Source organism: Lotus japonicus, chromosome 5 (assembly GCF_012489685.1).
Source record: "Lotus japonicus ecotype B-129 chromosome 5, LjGifu_v1.2".
In the NCBI taxonomy this organism is placed as follows: domain Eukaryota; kingdom Viridiplantae; phylum Streptophyta; class Magnoliopsida; order Fabales; family Fabaceae; genus Lotus; species Lotus japonicus.
In genome coordinates, this window is record NC_080045.1 from 48,794,124 (window position 1) to 48,811,670 (window position 17,547).

Sequence of the window (17,547 nt, forward strand, 5' to 3'; positions counted from 1 at the left end):
GAATTCTCAATAATCTCCCCCTCAAGTGTGAGTCATCTCCACATTATCATGGCCCCCTCCGCGGAAGCATATCCTCCATTGTACCGTCATTCGCTGCTCAACGGAACCCATCGCCTAGCCACACTGCTAGGATGACTTTCGACACAAGGAGTCATTACCATGGATCCCACGAACCATCGGCTCTGATACCACTTGTTGGGGAGAGTCACAGCGAGTACCATGAGTCAAGGTCAAGGGGAGACACTAAGAAGATCTTGGACACCACATCTTGACCCAAAACCTTAAGGTATTAGGTTTATGAGTCAATCTCCTTATAAACTCTCTCTCTTACCCTGACTTCTCCAATGTGGGACTTGACTCTAACACTTGTCTTCACAATCAACCTCTCCCACCACATTCCTAAAGCCACGATCCCAAACTAATATTTAATCTTACAGTGATAATTTATTCATACCATTCTCATATAAAAATACATTTTTCAGCTTCTTCTTTCTCATTATCTCACAAAAGTGAAAACTTGCCACTAATACCTAAATAAGTACTTATGTCACAATTCCTTGAAATCTTTCTTTCCCTTAAAAATATCTTCTAAGGGAAAGCTGAAAATATATATTGCGCCATTTCCCAAGTAAAGTTTAGAAAAATATAACTGTCTTTTAAAAAAAATATAATCATATCACTACAAGACACAATGCTTGCCCTCTTCTCTGAAACAGATAAACCAATCAGAATACAAAAGTCACATTCAAAACACATCACAATTAAGTGCTGAACCAAAAGCATGGTCATGTTAGAGAGTAAAAAATGTAGGTGACCACCCCACAGAAGCAACTGATCCAATCATCTCCACCGTTTAACCAATAACTTAGCCAAATTGAGAGGCTATTGTCAGACATAGATGTCTCTATCCATATTCCCCCAAAGCACATCAACGGTTGGCCTACCATTGAACCATTTAGTATTTGCCCATATACCTAGTCAAGTGTATATCTTGCTCACCTAAGAGACCTATCTGCAATGTCATTGCTAATATAATTTGATGCAATGTGCCACACGAGATTGGACCCACCTTTGTTGATTGTAAATAATAATTCATTTCCTAAGAGGCATATAAAATATAATGTGCTTCGTTTGACCTTGTTAATTCCACTAATTGATAAGGATATAGCAGCTAGAGTCCAAAGGTTGTTCATTAATAATTCAAACCCTCTTTCTTATCACTCTATAATGTATTGAGGTGCCTTGCTTACATAAATTTGTGATTAATGAATTATCAATTATGTAATGGCTCTATCTCAATCAAATTGCACTTGCTAAGTCTTCTTACTTAGAGGACGTTTGGGCTCATCTTATGGGTTGATTTTTCTTATCTAATCAAATTAAATTGAAGTACTTTGTTTTTATCTTGTATGTATAATTTTATCTATTTTTTTTAGAAATGTATTTGTAGTGGATATGATCAGTTCATACCACATCTAAATTACCAAATGGATGGTTGGTTCAAATGTACATACTTAATTTTCCTTATGCAATAAAGGTTTGAGTTTTGTGTATTAAAAAAAAATCACTGCTCTGCCGAGAAAGTGCCTCCCTAAGATGTGTATGTTCCCAAACAGTATTGCCCTCAGACTTCAGTCGATGATACTTTTACTAAAAAAAGTTTATATACCACATTCAAATTTGTGGTCTCTGATCATGATAAATGGCCGCTTCATGATGAGTAATTCTAACTATAGAGACGTTTCTATTTGTTTGTATCAATTGCAACAAAAGTTGGTGTCTCAACTACATTAGTTTTACAAGTTTGATATAAAAATAAAATGTGAGATGATGACTGATGAGGACACAAAGTGTTTGATAAAGGAAAGCCCATACAGGACATGGTGCATCAGTCTCTGCTCCTTGTCACTAAAACCATTTTTGGGATTCTGATTTTCCCATGTACAAAGCCAAATACTAGGCTTCATACCAACGTTGTATCCTTTATTTGGTTTGAGGTCTAGTTTGTTTTGTTCAAAATAATGGCACATTTTAACTGTTCTACCATCTATGATGATGTTATATACACATGGGCTGAAAAAGTCATGGCTGATGATGAATCTATGAGCCACTCAATGGTTTTACCAATGGGACCATTCCATTCATGATAATGCTAAGAATTTTACTAAATGATGATCCATCAAAAAACTTTTATTTTTCTTTGATGATTTAACCACCGATTTGAATCAAATGGCTTTAGCCTCAGCAAATAATATCTTCTCACGTGTGATGATCAAACTGTTCAGTTTGGATGATCGCTTTAGAGATACTTACTAACCAAACCCAACAAGGGATTAACTTAAACACACACATATAAACAATACAAATACTCAATAGATATCTCATTTTTCTGTTTATCTTTTTCTTTTTATTATATTCATTTATCATATTCATTACTTTTCTGCTTACACAAAAAAAATTCATTACTTTTTTTTACTCTTTTTTTTTTTCTCATTCTAGTATCTATTGGACATCTGCACTATGCGCATTTGTATGCATCATTTTCCTTAACGTGAAGATTACATGGACCTTGTGTCATTTGCCAGTGACCTTAATAATGGGTAGGGTAGTGTAGTGTAGCAGGTGTTATACGGTGCTTTCAAGTTTTCATGTCACCTTCATATATCTTTTTCCCCAACTTATGTGGGTCCACTGAATTATGGAGTTGGAGCTTCATAGTTTGAGCCCCAATCTATTGGCCTTGTGTATGTGTGGTAAGTTGAAAGCCACTTTCCTATGTGGTTTCAATTGATTGCACTTGGATACTTCTCACTCTCACATACTTACACAGCATTCAAGTTACCCTAGTATCAAAACAAGAAATAATGTGTGCACTTCTTATTGATTATTAGGTCATTTTCAGCACATAAATTCAGTATAAGTCTGGTTTTATGTAAGTAGTGTGACTCAAATGATGTGAGCATAGTTGGGTTTTCAATTCCATGTTTGTGTTTAGAGTTCCACATTCTTATTTGAACATAATATAAGAGATGAGACCCGCATAGCCAATATCTTGTGTGTTTGGATTAACTTGTGGGCAGACACTCGCTAGTCTCGGAATGTGTGATTGAGAATTTCAAAGTTCAAAATGTGAAAGAAGTTGGAGTTTCCGTTGGCATTACATTGCACCCAACGTAAATTCAAACATGCTCTTAAGATTTTTGGTAAAGATGAGTGTTTGATTCTTTGATAGTCTCCTTTATTAGTCCATTATTGCAAGTTCTTCTGCTTTTTTGGCTCACATATTCCCCAGCGAGTGATATAAGAGTCGAAGGTTCAGGTCTTGTTAAGGTTTCACATTGATAGAGATATGGCCAAGTGATCCCATATAAATTGTGGAGCAGTTCATCACCCCTAAACTAACTTTTAGGATATGGTTAGGTTTAACATTAATTCTAGTAGTCCTTGAGTATTAATTGGGAGACGGTCGATATAATATGAGTCTTACCTGTCCAGTACTTTAAAATTTTGGAAAAAATGTAGTGTTCGAATCTATTGATAATCTTCTTTATTAATCCATTGATACAGGTTCTCCTAATTTGTACTCTTCTATCTCCCCAACAATCATAACACAATATATGTTAGTTGACAGATTCTGATACATGGATACATTGGATATACATGTCAAATAAATATACCATCTTTTTTTGTGTTATTTAAATGGGGGACTTTCTTTTTTTTCTTTATGTTATTCTTTCGTTTGTTCTATGTTTATCTTTATGCTCTTTCTGGGTTCAAGTTAAAGAGAAAAGAACAACAAAGAAGGAACAAAAAGAGCAACTGTACCCCCTATTCAAATTTTAATTGTAAAAGACTAAAAGTAAAAGAACTGCATCTGGAGTTCTTTCATTGCTTTTCAGCAGAGCTTAAAAGACTTATAAAACTGCACATAGATGACTTGTATTATCAATGCTGTGCCAATTAAAGAAGCCAAAGCTCTTGGTCATTTAAGATCTCACTTGCACATTATTTCTTTCTCACTCTTCTTCTTTGGCCCTTTCCCCTTTCTGGGTGGGGTTGCCCTGGAAGATAATCAATGAATCAAACCAAGGAAGGTACCTGTTCAAAGGATCATATAAGAATTTATGAAAATGAACCAGTCAAAACTTTAGTTACTGACCGCAATTAAGTTCATTTACTAGGCAGATGAAATTGAATAATTAAGATCATTTATATTACAGGACTCCACCACTGTACGCAATTGATTTTAAAACAGTACATTATATTCAATGTACTATACATTATAATACATTTCTTAATATGAAATTTTTTACAGCTTCAATGACAGATAACTTTTTTTCCACTGACAAATAACAATAAAAAGTTGCTGTTTTATCGCAATATTTTCATAGAAGTTAATACCGAAACATCAAAAGTTGATAACTATGTTCAATAAATGCCATAAATGAACTATTATTACATTTTTTTTCTCCAATAATATACCCACTGATGCACCCTAATGAACTCATTGTGAAGTATGCAATGTAACTTCCCATCAAATTTGACCAGGGATTTGCCATTTGCATTACTTGATATGTGATACCTTTTTGCTTTTAAACTTCTTTGTGACAAAGAAATCTATGAAAAGAACACCACTACTTGCCTCAAATTTCAGATTTCCAATAATTATAATTCTAAAAAAGAAAAACGAAATTGGTCAAGTTTCGGTAGTAATGACATTACTATGAGCTTTACTTCTATCAAGTTTATGATTATTTTCTTATCATATGTTGTGGTCAGGTACATAAAAAAGAAAAACACCAAATAGGCCAACTCTATCCATATTATGGCACAATAGGGAGAGACTCCAACTTCAATTTTACAAGCAAAGAATGTTCTAAAGCAAGCTTTATGTTGTTAAAGTATGAACATAGTCATACCAGTTTCTTGGAAGAATAAATTTATCAACACAGCTTTTAACAGTTACTTTGTGAAAGAGCCAATGCCACAAGAATAAAAACTTGAAGTATCCGTTTGGGATTTAATCATTGAGTGACTTTGTCGTGTGCACTCCACAAGCTTTTGCCCACAAGCAACGAAATAAAAAGAAAAGGAATTTTCCTTAAGCAATATGAACAGTGAATGGTCAAAGATAGTAGTTCCTAGAAGAGAGAAATTCATTTGAAAATCTCTCTGCAAAGATTAACTTCACCGACGCTTTAATTGACTATATCCGTCCGTAAGGACTAATTGAACTGACATTTTACACATTTGAAAAATTTCAAGCATATTTTCTTCTTTTAGAGACTAAATTGACCATTCACTCCAATATGAACAATGAAGAATCTTGCTTTGGTAAGGTTATTTTTTTTTCCTTTCCACAATCACAATATGAATATGTAAGTATCAAAGCCTAATGTTTCCAAGTGAAGCAAGCAACTAAAGAAAGTTGCAATGAGTAGCATACAGAAAATTTGAAACATGCATACATTGATTGAGCATAACTGACACGGATCCATAGTCCATACTGCCTAGTGTTAAGTGACTACATTGGAATCTTTATTGAAATATCACATTTTACTCAATATGACTTGAAAGCTAATACAAAGATACAATATAACAGAAAATGCAGATTTTCCTTATAACTTAAAGGGGTGAATCTTACACTACACTACTATATTGCTTCACCCAACTGAAAAAGAACTCCAGAGGCATAAAACAAAAATTCTCCCAAACTTAAGTTTGCTGCATCCTTTAGATTTAAAATGACAGAATTCATTCATGTAGTCTCTCTCTCTCTCTCTCTCTCTCTCTCTGCTCCATCTTCAGCACTCTTGCAGCATTCGAAGTTTCGAACAAACAACAGGAAATATAGCCGCGCTTTCAGAAGAAATGGAAGATGTTCTCAAGGGACATTCATGACTTGTATTGACTGCAACATATCTGAGACAGCAATGACAAGGTCACCTGATTTGATCAGATTTCTGGCCTTGAGCAATGAAAAGGTTTTGTTGAGATTGGTCTCCATATCATCAGAGAAGCTTAAGCGGAAAGGTATCAAGCCCCACTGGAGGTTCAGGCGCCTACGCACGGATGTAGTGGTAGTGAAAGCAAAGATTGGGCAGTCAGGACGGCATCGTGACAATAGAGATGCCATGTGGCCTGTCTTAGTGTAAACAAAGAGCGCATCCACCTCTAACATATTGGCTGCCAAAGTCAAAACTCAAAATAAGATACAGTGATTCACCACTAAACAAATCAAAAGCAAAGAACACTGGAAAAAAAAAACAACAAAAAAGGGGTTTTGGTTTCTCTTGACCAGGAAAGTAGAATTAAACTCGGAAAAGAGTGAAGCAGTGTGCTAACCAGTCATCAGTCATTGTTATAGTTATAGGGTTTCAAATATGAAAACTATCAAATGAGTCCTCCTAAAGTAGTGTCAAGAACGCAAAAAACCTCTTAAATAAGTTCCTTCTTAGTCTTTATGTAGTATGAAAGTAAAAGACAAAAATGCTAAATTATTGAAGAAGACTTAAGATTCAACATGTAAGTTTCTTCAAACACAGACATTCTTACAGAAACTATTATATATTTATATGGTTTTAGGCTCACCAAAACAACAAGGTGTTGCTCTAGTGGTAGGCCAACTAAACTCCCATAAGGATGATGACACAAGTTCAAACCCGAGAAAGTCATTTGTTAGGAGGAACTGCTATAATTTCCCGAACGGGATTACCCATCAAAGACAAAAAAAAATGGTTTTAGGCTCATTCCCTTGATTATTAAACATAACATTTAGAAAGCAGTATAACATCATATAAACATTTTAACTTTGAACTTTTAAACAGTATATGTCAATGCTACAAAGAAAATCAAATATGCAATAGAAAAAGTCGAAGAAAATTTAAATTGTAACAAAAAAAATGGGAAAAATGGAAAACAGACAGAGCAATTATGTTAAGGCTGCTTACCCATCTTTGCAGCTGAATTACAGATTTCTTCAGATATTTTTTCTGAAAAAGAAGTCCCAACTGATTGGAGTGCCATAGCTTCGAAGCGCTTCTGTTCCCTCCACCACCTCTCAATTCTCAAACTGACACTCCTTAAAACTGTTAAGGCCTTATCAGGGAACTGGCCCATGGCTGACTCACCCGAAAGCATCAAAGCATCAGCTCGTTGCCTTACTGCTTCAGAAACATCTGCTACTTCAGCTCTTGTCGGTGTAGGGTACTCAATCATGGATTCAAGTAGCTGGGACGCAACAATGACAGGCTTATTCTTCTGCCTGCAAACTTGAACAATCCTCTGTTGAGCAGATGGAACTTGTTCTAAAGGTATCTGAGCTCCCAAGTCCCCTCGTGCCACCATAGCTCCATCTGAGGCTTGAATGATCTCCTCTAAGTTCTTCAATGAATCAACACTTTCTATCTTTGCAATAACAGAAATGTCACTGCATCACCAGATTCACCACATTGCAGAATCTCAGTTTCAGCTCTCAATATTAGCACATCCCAAAAGTATAAAGCCAACATAAAAAATGGCTCATAAAATAGTTTGGACTGCATAACTTCACAGGAATAAAACTAAAGACATTACAGAAGAAAACACCTCTTGATGTTTTGTCCGAAAATATGTGCACGGGTGATGGGTACTTGGAGTTAGTTAGTCGGTTAGCCTATAGAGTTAGTTAGTTAGTTAAGGGTTAGCCTATAAATAAGGGAGTGTGAAGAGGGTTTAGGTATCTTTTGGGGATCATTTGGAATTGGGAATTAGGGAGAGTGATGAGTCTCTCGAATACTCATCTGTTTCTTGTACATTTTCTTGGTTGAATAATATCAGGGTTCCATCAATTGGTATCAGAGCACCAATCTAGGTGCTGTGATCTTGTTTGCCTCTGGACTTCATTTAGTATTCAGTATTTGTTAGCCACCCTTGCGTTATGGTCATGGTGTTTTTAGAGGTGTTTCTTTTTCAGACATGTGGAGAGATTGGCATGCTTTGTTACATGTTCCAATCTTCTCGGTTCTAGTTTTGTTTTCTAGGGAGGATGTCTTCTCTTCCTTAACAAACTTACTTTTCAACCCAGAAAAAATAAGCACATAGGTAAAAACAGAAAAACGGGAAAAGAAAAGTAATCCAGTAAATAATGAAATGATTTGACTAATGAGTTTAGTAGCTCATACTCGATACCAATGTAGTTAAGGGTGCCAAAAGGTGTGCCTAAGGCTCTACGGTGAGGCACCAGAGAACAGGTCAGAGCCGCTTGGTGTTTTAAGGGTAGGCCCTTTCAGTCAGTTGCACTTTTTGTTCAGGGAAGGTGATACCGGATCTGGCACCTCAGTTGAAATTCATATGGTATTAAAGCCACAAAGGAAGTGCGGTTAAAAGTTCCAATAGTAATGCCTAAGGCACTGAGGCAAGGTTCCCGAAGGATCAGAGCCTCTGTTGTTTGAGGCAAGGCCCTTCCATTAGGCACATATTATAGTACCATTGGTTCTTTTCTGGTTTGGATGAGTTGCTTGCCTTTAGTGCCTGTCTGAATTACTTTTCTTAATCTAGCCAAAAAAGCTAACTCAATATGAAGGTCCACAGAAAAAGAACAGTCCCTTCCAAATATTAAAAAGAAACTAAGGAAGATTTTGATTAGACGAAAAGTCGAAAACATGATGCTAATGCCTAATGGTATAAACTGAGGCACAGTTCCATAAGGATCAGAGCCTCTGGTGTTTAAGGCAAGACCCTTCTGTTAGGCACATATCTATAGCACCTTTGGTTCACTCTGGTTTGGATGAGTCACTTACCTTTAGTGCCTTGCTAAAAAAATTCCCTTAATTAAGCCAAAAAATCTAACTCAATATGAAGGTCCATAGAAAAGATACAAGTTGCTTGCAAATATTGAAAAGAAGCTGAGGAAGATTTGGATGGGACAAAAAAATGCTATAAATCTGACAAAGGAGATCAAACTGAATCAGATATGATATATAATCAATAGAAATCAGTCGATTGTGCTACTTGCCAATTATGATACAATAATCTAATAAAAGGGGTGAAAACTAAAGGTGCTCCATGTCAATGTTGAAATAATATTATAATAATAGTATTAAAATTGATATTATCATAATACCTATCTTTAATATTAAAAACAAGTTCTTAGTACATACCTATCACGAGATCGTGCAGCAATATAGCTTTTAAGATGAGTAATAACTTCAGCAGACTTGACGAATGAAATTGCAATGAAATCAACACCCTCAGCAATACCGAAATCAATGTCTAACCAATCCTGGAGAAGGAATTCAGATAAAAACAAAAATTATGTCATTTGAGAAGGTTAATTTTCTGATTAAGGGAAAACTAGCATCAACCCATAAATCATCTGAAATCCAACACAAACGGTAAAAAGCATAAAATCCCAAAAAATTGCATGAGAATTAGACTTTAAATTTCACCAAAGATACATGATGCCCCATGGTAAATCATTTACCATCACCACATGCATTACAATTTACAAGGCTTGAATCATCAACTCATGAATCATCTTCAATGTTTTAAGATCTTGAACATGAATTTCACATAAATTTGAACCAAGGTCAATCTAATCATAGTCAACATGAAAGAACTCATCGTTGGGATGGAAAAAAAATAAGAGCGATTTGCTAGAACTGAATGTATTGTTCAACCACACCAAATGTTTTAGATTACAAGTATTTATAGGGTTCTTCAGCTTGCTGAGTAAGATATGCTTAAGTGTAACTAATTACAACGGTGATAACTAACTACAGCTGAACAATAACAGAAGTAAAACTAACCTCGTGCAAGCTAACTACAAACTTGATAACCAAACGCATATAATACTCTATCTAATACTCTATCATTCTCAGGGTGTTGGCAAACAACAGTACACAGAGTTTGTCTCTCAATGCACAGAAGTGGAGGTTGAACAGTGGCTTTGTGAGAACATCAACTATCTGGTCTTGAGCTGGGATATGTGACTAGGAGGCATCTATTTAAAACTCTTTCCCGAACAAAGATGTCGTGTTCTAAATGCTTTGTTCAGTTGTGTAGTAGAGCTCGACTATAGCAGAGTGCAATGGCACTTTGACTATCAAATAGGACATTAGTGGAGAAGTGCACCTTGAGTTCAGTCAGAACTAAGAAGAAATCGGATCCAAGTTAGTTCTTCTGTAGTGAGTGATAGGATGCAGTATTCAGCTTCAGCACTAGATCTGGCCACCAAGGATTATTTCTTGGACCACCAAGAAATCAAATTATGACATTGAAAAATACAAGCACAAAAATAGGCCCTTAGAGATCTAGTGCCCTTTATGGTTGAAGAAGTAAACCATAATCGAAGAGTGCCCTTTATGTACCTTAGAACACAATGATCCAAGAAGGGCTCACTCATGAGCTCATAGACTTTCTTCACACTAAAGGATATTTCAGGTCTAGTAACCTATGTTGTCAAATCCCAGTTCCCAGCTCGTTGCGGCCAGCCTCAAAACTGGGATAGCGGGATCCCAGAAAGTGGGATGGCCGGGATAGTGATTTTTTGACTATATTTGTATAACTTGAACCATATTTTGATAGGACACCAGATATGAGGATTAATGAGTGGGGCTGGCATGATTCCCTTGATTAGTGGGATTCAGTTTATTAGGGGGGATTTCCTTGATTAGTGGGATGGGGTTATTAGAGATAATTAGTATTAGTGTTATTTTATATCATTTTATATATTAAAAATAAATATCTGTAGCCTATGTGGCAGCTAGGTTATTTTAGGTTAATAGGGGTTATATAAGGAGGGAGGAGAGCAGGAGAAAGGAGGCATGTTTTGCTGGTGAGAACTAGGTTAGGAGAGAGACTCTCTGGTGAGGAGTCGCAGACTCTTGGAGTATTTTCCATGGTAGAGCCTTGTGCTCATCTTTTCCTTTAATATTCAATAATAATCTACCTCAGAAATTCTGAGTTCTATCATGTTTATACATACTAAATCAAGGATAAATACATGATAGACCAGAAGAGAGGAGGGTCAAAGTTGGTGGAATAGAGGTGATGCTCGCCAGAGAATGGATGGAGGTCCTGTCATGGGGGTCGTCGGCCGGTTCTGGGTCTATGAGAGGGAAGGTGCGAAGATAGAACAAAGGATATGAGGGTCAAAGTGGGCAGAAGAGAGGGAAAGATCGAACAAAATAAAAGTGCATTTTTGGAAAACTGGGGCCTTCACTATCCCGCCTAGATGGCCGGGACGGTGAACTGGGCCAGGATGGAAAAATTCGTCTCGGGGCATGGTTGGGATGGGATGGTAACCCGGGATCCATCCGAGATTGACAACTTAGCTAATAACCGTGATATACTGAAGAACCACAACAACTGACCCTTTAAGTTGAGGATCCTATACAGTCAGCTCCAAATTTAGATAATTTGCAACCCCAAGGAATAGAAGTGGAAATCTCTTTAGCTTCAGACATGGAAGACCTTTGTTAGAGATTTCGAATGTACTTAGATTGAGTTAATAGAACCTACTGAAGAGAAGCCGATAAAACTTGCCTATGTTACACTGGTCATGACTAGAGCGAAGAAGGCAATTAGCCAAAAGGAGCTATATTATTCAACAACAATCATCATCTCATAGAACTTCATGAACTCTTAGTTGCAAAATTCTTGGTGCCTATGTGCACCAATTACTTCCAGCAGTGACTTTGGACCGGACAGTATTGCAGCATTAGCAACCTTTGGTTATTAGCTATAAAGCACAGACACCTGTCAAATATGGAGTGTCTTGTTTCGGACACCGACACTACATGATAACCAAACCTGGATGACGCGTGTCAGTCGTCAAACACTTCTCTGTTGTGCCTGAATAAAAAAAAAATCTTTTTTGAGCTCAGACACTTGAGCCGACACCTCTAGGACACTGATATCATTTTAAAAAAAAAGTCAAACTATAAAAGAAATTGTTAATTTGTCACTTGATGAAGCTGAGCTAGAGGCGATACTTTTCAATGAGGTGATCAAGGTGAAAGTTGTTAGATAGATTAGCTCTTTTTTTAACAAAGTGGTTACCTTGTAAAATGACACCTTGGCATAGAGCTTAGAATTTTTTTTAGATGTTTTCTTTATAAAGAGACAAACTTGTCTTGACTTTAAAACATATAAGCGGTGTCTTACTTTTTGGATGTTAGTCGTGTCGTAGAGTCAATGTCGTGTCGGAGTCGGTGTTTCATAGATTATTAGCTTAAGGCTAATTTCATGACAAGACCAGATTATACTCTGATAGGGCACTTGTGCTTAATCCTAATGAGGACCCAATTATAGGAGCATCAAGTGAGAGGCCCAAGATATGGAAGGTTTACACTACGAAAAGAAGAGTGGACTCAGGAGAGGGTTCGGGTATTTGGGGAGAGGAAGAAGATAGGGTGACTCATTCATGCTTTTGGGTAAGAAATCTGTTAGGAGAGAATATCTCTCTTGTAGGAGTCTTACACTCTAGAAGGGTTACCATTTTGTAGAGCTCTTGAGCTCCCTGATTCCCTATTTTACATAATATACATTTCTGAGTTGCTTGTTTTCTATCATACTCTCTCCGCTAATGATGTCTTATTCCACAAGAAAACGAAGATAGATTGAGCAAATAAAATAAGCAAGAGTCAAAAAATTGGGAACCTTTGAAGAAATTGTAGGGAGCATGGCATTCCTTTCTCGTACTAGACTACCATTCCTCCAGAATGTGAGGTTGGCTCTCGGCAGCAACAAGCCAGGATCAGTACAGACACACTTGACATCAGGACCTATCTTTTCAATCACCTCAAACCTAACCATCCCTCCATCCACTAATAGCTCATCCCCCACCTTCACATCTGACATATTAGAAACCAATTCAGAACCTCATCATGCTAATAGTACAGAAACAATGGTGTTTTATAGACTAACCTTCAGCAAAACCTTCATAGTTCACATTGATAGTGTGTTGTGGTAGAGCAGAATCAAAGGCTCTAACACTGAAAGTCCAGATCTCTCCATCCTGAAAAAAGGGTCACAAGAATGAAGGAAGAGTCATAGCATAAACAAAGCAATGGAAGAGAGTTGATTACTACTTCAGCTTTGGCAGAAGAAGAACCACCAAGATCACCCATATGAATCTCACTGCCTTCAGTGTCCATCATGATAGCAACAGCGAACCCCTTCTCCTGGTTAAGCCTCCGGACACGGTCAATGACAGTCTTATGCCACTCCCTGGTGCCATGACACATGTTAATCCTAGCAACGTTCATTCCACCGACAGCAAGAGCCTCAAGCTGGTCAAAGCCACAGGTGGCGGGTCCCACAGTGCAGATGATCTTGGTCCTCCTCGTGCTGCGGAATCCATTCTCCTTGAGCTCCACTTCTGTCACAGAGTCCACCTCGAAGGAGGTCAGATCCGGGGACAATCCTGGGCCGGCGCCATTGTTGTCGCCGGAGATGAGAACTTCAGAGGATGAGGAGGAGGTGGAGCGAATGAGGGGGAGGTGGTGGCGGGTGGTGCGGGGGAAGAAGAGTGTGGAAGATGGGAGGTGGGTGTAGATGGAGGTGGTGTGCGGTGTTGGGGTGAAGTGTTGAAGGTGGTGGAGGGTGTGAGAGGCTGACATGGTGGATTGTGAATGTGAATGTGAATGTGTGAATGAATGAATGAGGTTTTGTGATGAAGGTGGTTGTGTTGTGTTGTGTTGGAGGCGGAGAAAACGAGGAGAAGATGAAACCTGAACTGCCAGCACCAACTTTGAAGTGATTATCGATGTTGGTATTGTACTTGTTTGTCCCCAAACTGCGGAAAACACCAAGGTTTTTTGCTTGCTAAGTTCACTGCACCGTTTTTATTATTATTTTTGGCTCAAGTGTGTTTTTAGTAATAGGTTATTTGTTGCACCAACATGATATGATATGATATGATAATATGATATGCGATCATGTGTCTTTTATCTTATCTTATCACATTCATTATGTGTAAATTTTATCTTTAATGTGGAGGTGAGTTAGAAACCAGGATAGAATAACAGTTTTTTATTGTTTTCCAATACTTTAACCTCAAATTAAAATTATTAAAATATTTATATTTTCTATATATTAAATTATAAATTTAACAATATTAATCTCTAAATATTTTAATTTTATTATTAATTAATTGCTAGTTGCTACTACAAAGTTAAATTATTTAGTTACTCCTATAAATTTAACTAAAACATGAACTTGACTGTAAAAAAACAACTTAAAAATGAACTATCCTATCAACGGTAAAACTATTGGTCTTACTAGGATTGAGACCCGTGCTATGCACGGGGTCTTTATACCTGATTTTTTTAGGTTATGATGTAATCGAACCGTATAGCAATTGACTGCGTATACGTTCGTAAATAAATAATCCATGTTTACTTAGCGTTACCAATGGCGAAATAAAAAATCTTTAGATATCTCCCTGAGCATGATGTCTTTGATTAGAATACTTATGATAATTATTCATATATCAAATTCATGTGTCGCGGTACAGAGTGTCGACATAGTCCGTGACGAGATTGAATTACAGTCTTTCAAAAAAGCTTAGACTAAAAATACACCTAATATAGTCAGTTAGTCAGTAAGCAATACAATGCGGATTATGTGGAATTGCTGCAAGTGAATAGAAAATGATGAATTTTGTGAAAATTTAATCAACAATAAACATTTCACAATTTGAGATCCAAACTATGTGGGAAGGGAGTAGAAATCATCTGTCTTCTATCTCTGTCTCCAACCCTGTCTCTCCAATAAAACCATGACACATCATTTAAAATGTACACATCAATTTTCACAGTTTTTTCATGGACTAACGACGTTAAATGCCTCTCTCTCTTGCGGGTGAATAGTCACTTTCGTCCCTAAAGTTTCAAGCGTCGGACATATTAGTCTCTATTCTATAGAAATGTCGCTCGTAGTCCCTGAAGTTACAAAACATCGATCACGTTTGTCCCTCAGTTGGATCCCGTCAGTGAACGGTAACGGCCAAGGTGATTTGGCACGTTATGTGTCCATGTGGAATTTCCACGTGGATTTAAATATTTAGAAATTTTTTTGAAAAACTTAAAAACTTCAATTTAGTCCCCGGAAAAAATCCCAAAATCAGACAAACTTCAATCTTTTTCCATCATCTTCTTCCTCCTCATCATCTTACACAGAAAAAATAATTGAACATGATAAAAACTCTCTTCTTTCTTCATCATCTCATTCATGAACCAAATTATAAAAAAAAAAAAAATTAAAATCTTCATCATCAACTCATTCCTCACCCTCACCACCTTCATTTTCACATATAAAACCCTACAACAAAACCCATAAACAAAATAACTCTAAAAATACTTTCTTTCCCAAATCCTCTACATTGAAACCTCATTCTTCTTCAGCTTCAACTTCTTCTTCAATGGCCACCCCTTCACTTTCTCCTCACCCTTTCTTCCATTCCCCTTAGATTTGTAAGTGTACGAATCTTCTGCAACAAGAGCTTCGATTTGGGTTCGTCTGGTCCGTCCTCTCCTTCTTCATCTTCAACAAACGAGACTCGATGCAGCATTTCGTGAATCTGGGTTTTGGGGGCCAGATTTGGAACCCCACCTTGAACTCAGAAAGACTGCTGGGCGTTTGGGTGTAGAGAGGCTGATGCGCTATCGTGCGCCGCGAGGTTGAGGTAGCTCAACATGGACAAGTGTTTGGGGCTCACTGATATAGGGCTGGCTCAAATCGTTGTTGGGTGTAGCTGATTGGAGTCATTGTGTTTGAAGTGGTGTATGGAGATTTCTGATCTGGGTATTGATCTTCTTTGCAAGAAGTGCTTGGAATTGAAATTTCTGGATGTGTCTTATCTCAAGGTTAGTTAGTGTGTGGTATTATTAGGATTTGGAAATGGTAGATAATAGGAATAACCGAATAAGACTGAGACAAATAAACCCCACAATCTTTTGTTCTTTTCTTACTACTACATGGGGCCGGTTATATCACAGATGACTCACACAAATGGGTGATGGAGGATGTGGGGTTTAAGTTGGGGAAGGATGCTAATCATTTATCCAAACAAAAGGGTTGGTATTAGGAGGTTTTTCTTTCTTTTTTCATAAAAATGGTGAACAAAAGAATGAAGAGGGTGTAGAAGATGGTTGCAGGAGGAGGAAGATGGGGAGGAGGACTGGTGGTTGAGGGAGAGGGACCATGGTGATATTATTATACAATAGTAATTTCTTATATTTTAACTTTTTTTTGATGATATGATCTGGTTCATGAGTGAGGTTGATGAAGAAAAATGAGAGTTTTTATGTTTATGTTAATTTCCTGGATATTGAATGAAAGTGATGATGTAGAGGAAGAAGATGATGGAAAGATTGAAGTGTTTCTGATTTTGAGATTTTTTTCGGGGACTAAATTGAAGTTTTTAAGTTTTTCAAAAAAATTCCTAAATATTTAAATCCACGTGGAAATTCCACATGGACACATAACGTGCCAAATCACCTTGGCTGTTACCGTTAACTGACGAGATCTAACCGAGGGACTAACGTGATCGATGTTTTGTAACTTTAGGGACTACGGGCGACATTTATATAGAATAGGGACTAATATGCCCGACGCTTGTAACTTTAGGGACGAAAGTGACCATTCACCCCTCTCTTGCACGAAACATTTTCTTTCTGAAGGGCAATCATCGAACAACAAGGTTCGTCTGTTCCATTAATCCACTCAAATCTGTGGTACTTTTTTCTGATGTTTCCCAGATCTGAGTTTTTTAGACGAAGAAAAAACGAGAAATCAAAGCCCCCAATTCAACGTTCTCGTGTGCACCTTTGCTTCTCCTCTCCATTCACGCGAAATCCATCCCCAATCCACGAAGTAGATGCATACCCGCGCCCAGATCTGTTTTTTTTTTATGTATGTCTTTGCCTCTGACATTTCTCTTCTCTTTCCCCTGCTCTTTGATTTGTCTATCTTCTCCTCATCCTTCTGTTGCTTTCCCACACAGCATATCGATGGGTTTTGATTGCTTCTATAAGATATGTTTTGGTAAATGGAAAAAACTTACAATGGAACTCACAATGGAAAATATTTTGTATCCATGGTGCTATTTTGCGAGGATACAAAATTGGAATAATAGGACGAAAGTTACAGAGAAGTAACATATCTTTCCCAAAAATTCCTAAAAGGAGGCTTGGAGAGAATCACGATTGTGATAGAATGGCAATAGAAGCATAGTCTCTAGACCAAATCTGCGTTGTGCCACCGCTTGCTCAATCAACCATCAAAGGAAGGAAGACAGTAAACGGAGAGCTTTAAAAGAAATAACGGTGTTAAATAGTGATGTGGATATTTAATTGACGTGTCTAATTCTGATAGGCGGGACAGAGAGGGAGACACAGAATTAAGACAGGTGATTTTGACTCGTGGGAAGGAGAGGTGAGAGCAAAGTATATGTGAAAAATAAAATTGCATTAGATAAGCCAATAATGAAAAAATTTAGTATTTATATAAATACTCTAGAATAGATGTTGAAGTTGCTTGCTGCTTTTTCTAGTTCTAATT

At 37.2% G+C, this 17,547-nt stretch overlaps 1 protein-coding gene across 1 annotated transcript; it reads right to left on the minus strand.

Moving 5' to 3' along the window:
* Positions 1–5,383: 5,383 nt before the first annotated feature.
* LOC130717091 (pyruvate kinase isozyme A, chloroplastic) lies at positions 5,384–13,771 on the minus strand. The gene is made up of 6 exons (XM_057567202.1): positions 13,074–13,771; positions 12,910–13,000; positions 12,643–12,836; positions 9,141–9,262; positions 6,951–7,429; positions 5,384–6,186 (listed from the first exon to the last, which is right to left on the minus strand). Exons 1-6 carry the CDS (start codon positions 13,602–13,604, stop codon positions 5,885–5,887), a joined length of 1,719 nt encoding a protein of 572 aa, XP_057423185.1. The 5' UTR covers positions 13,605–13,771; the 3' UTR covers positions 5,384–5,884.
* Positions 13,772–17,547: the final 3,776 nt, after the last annotated feature.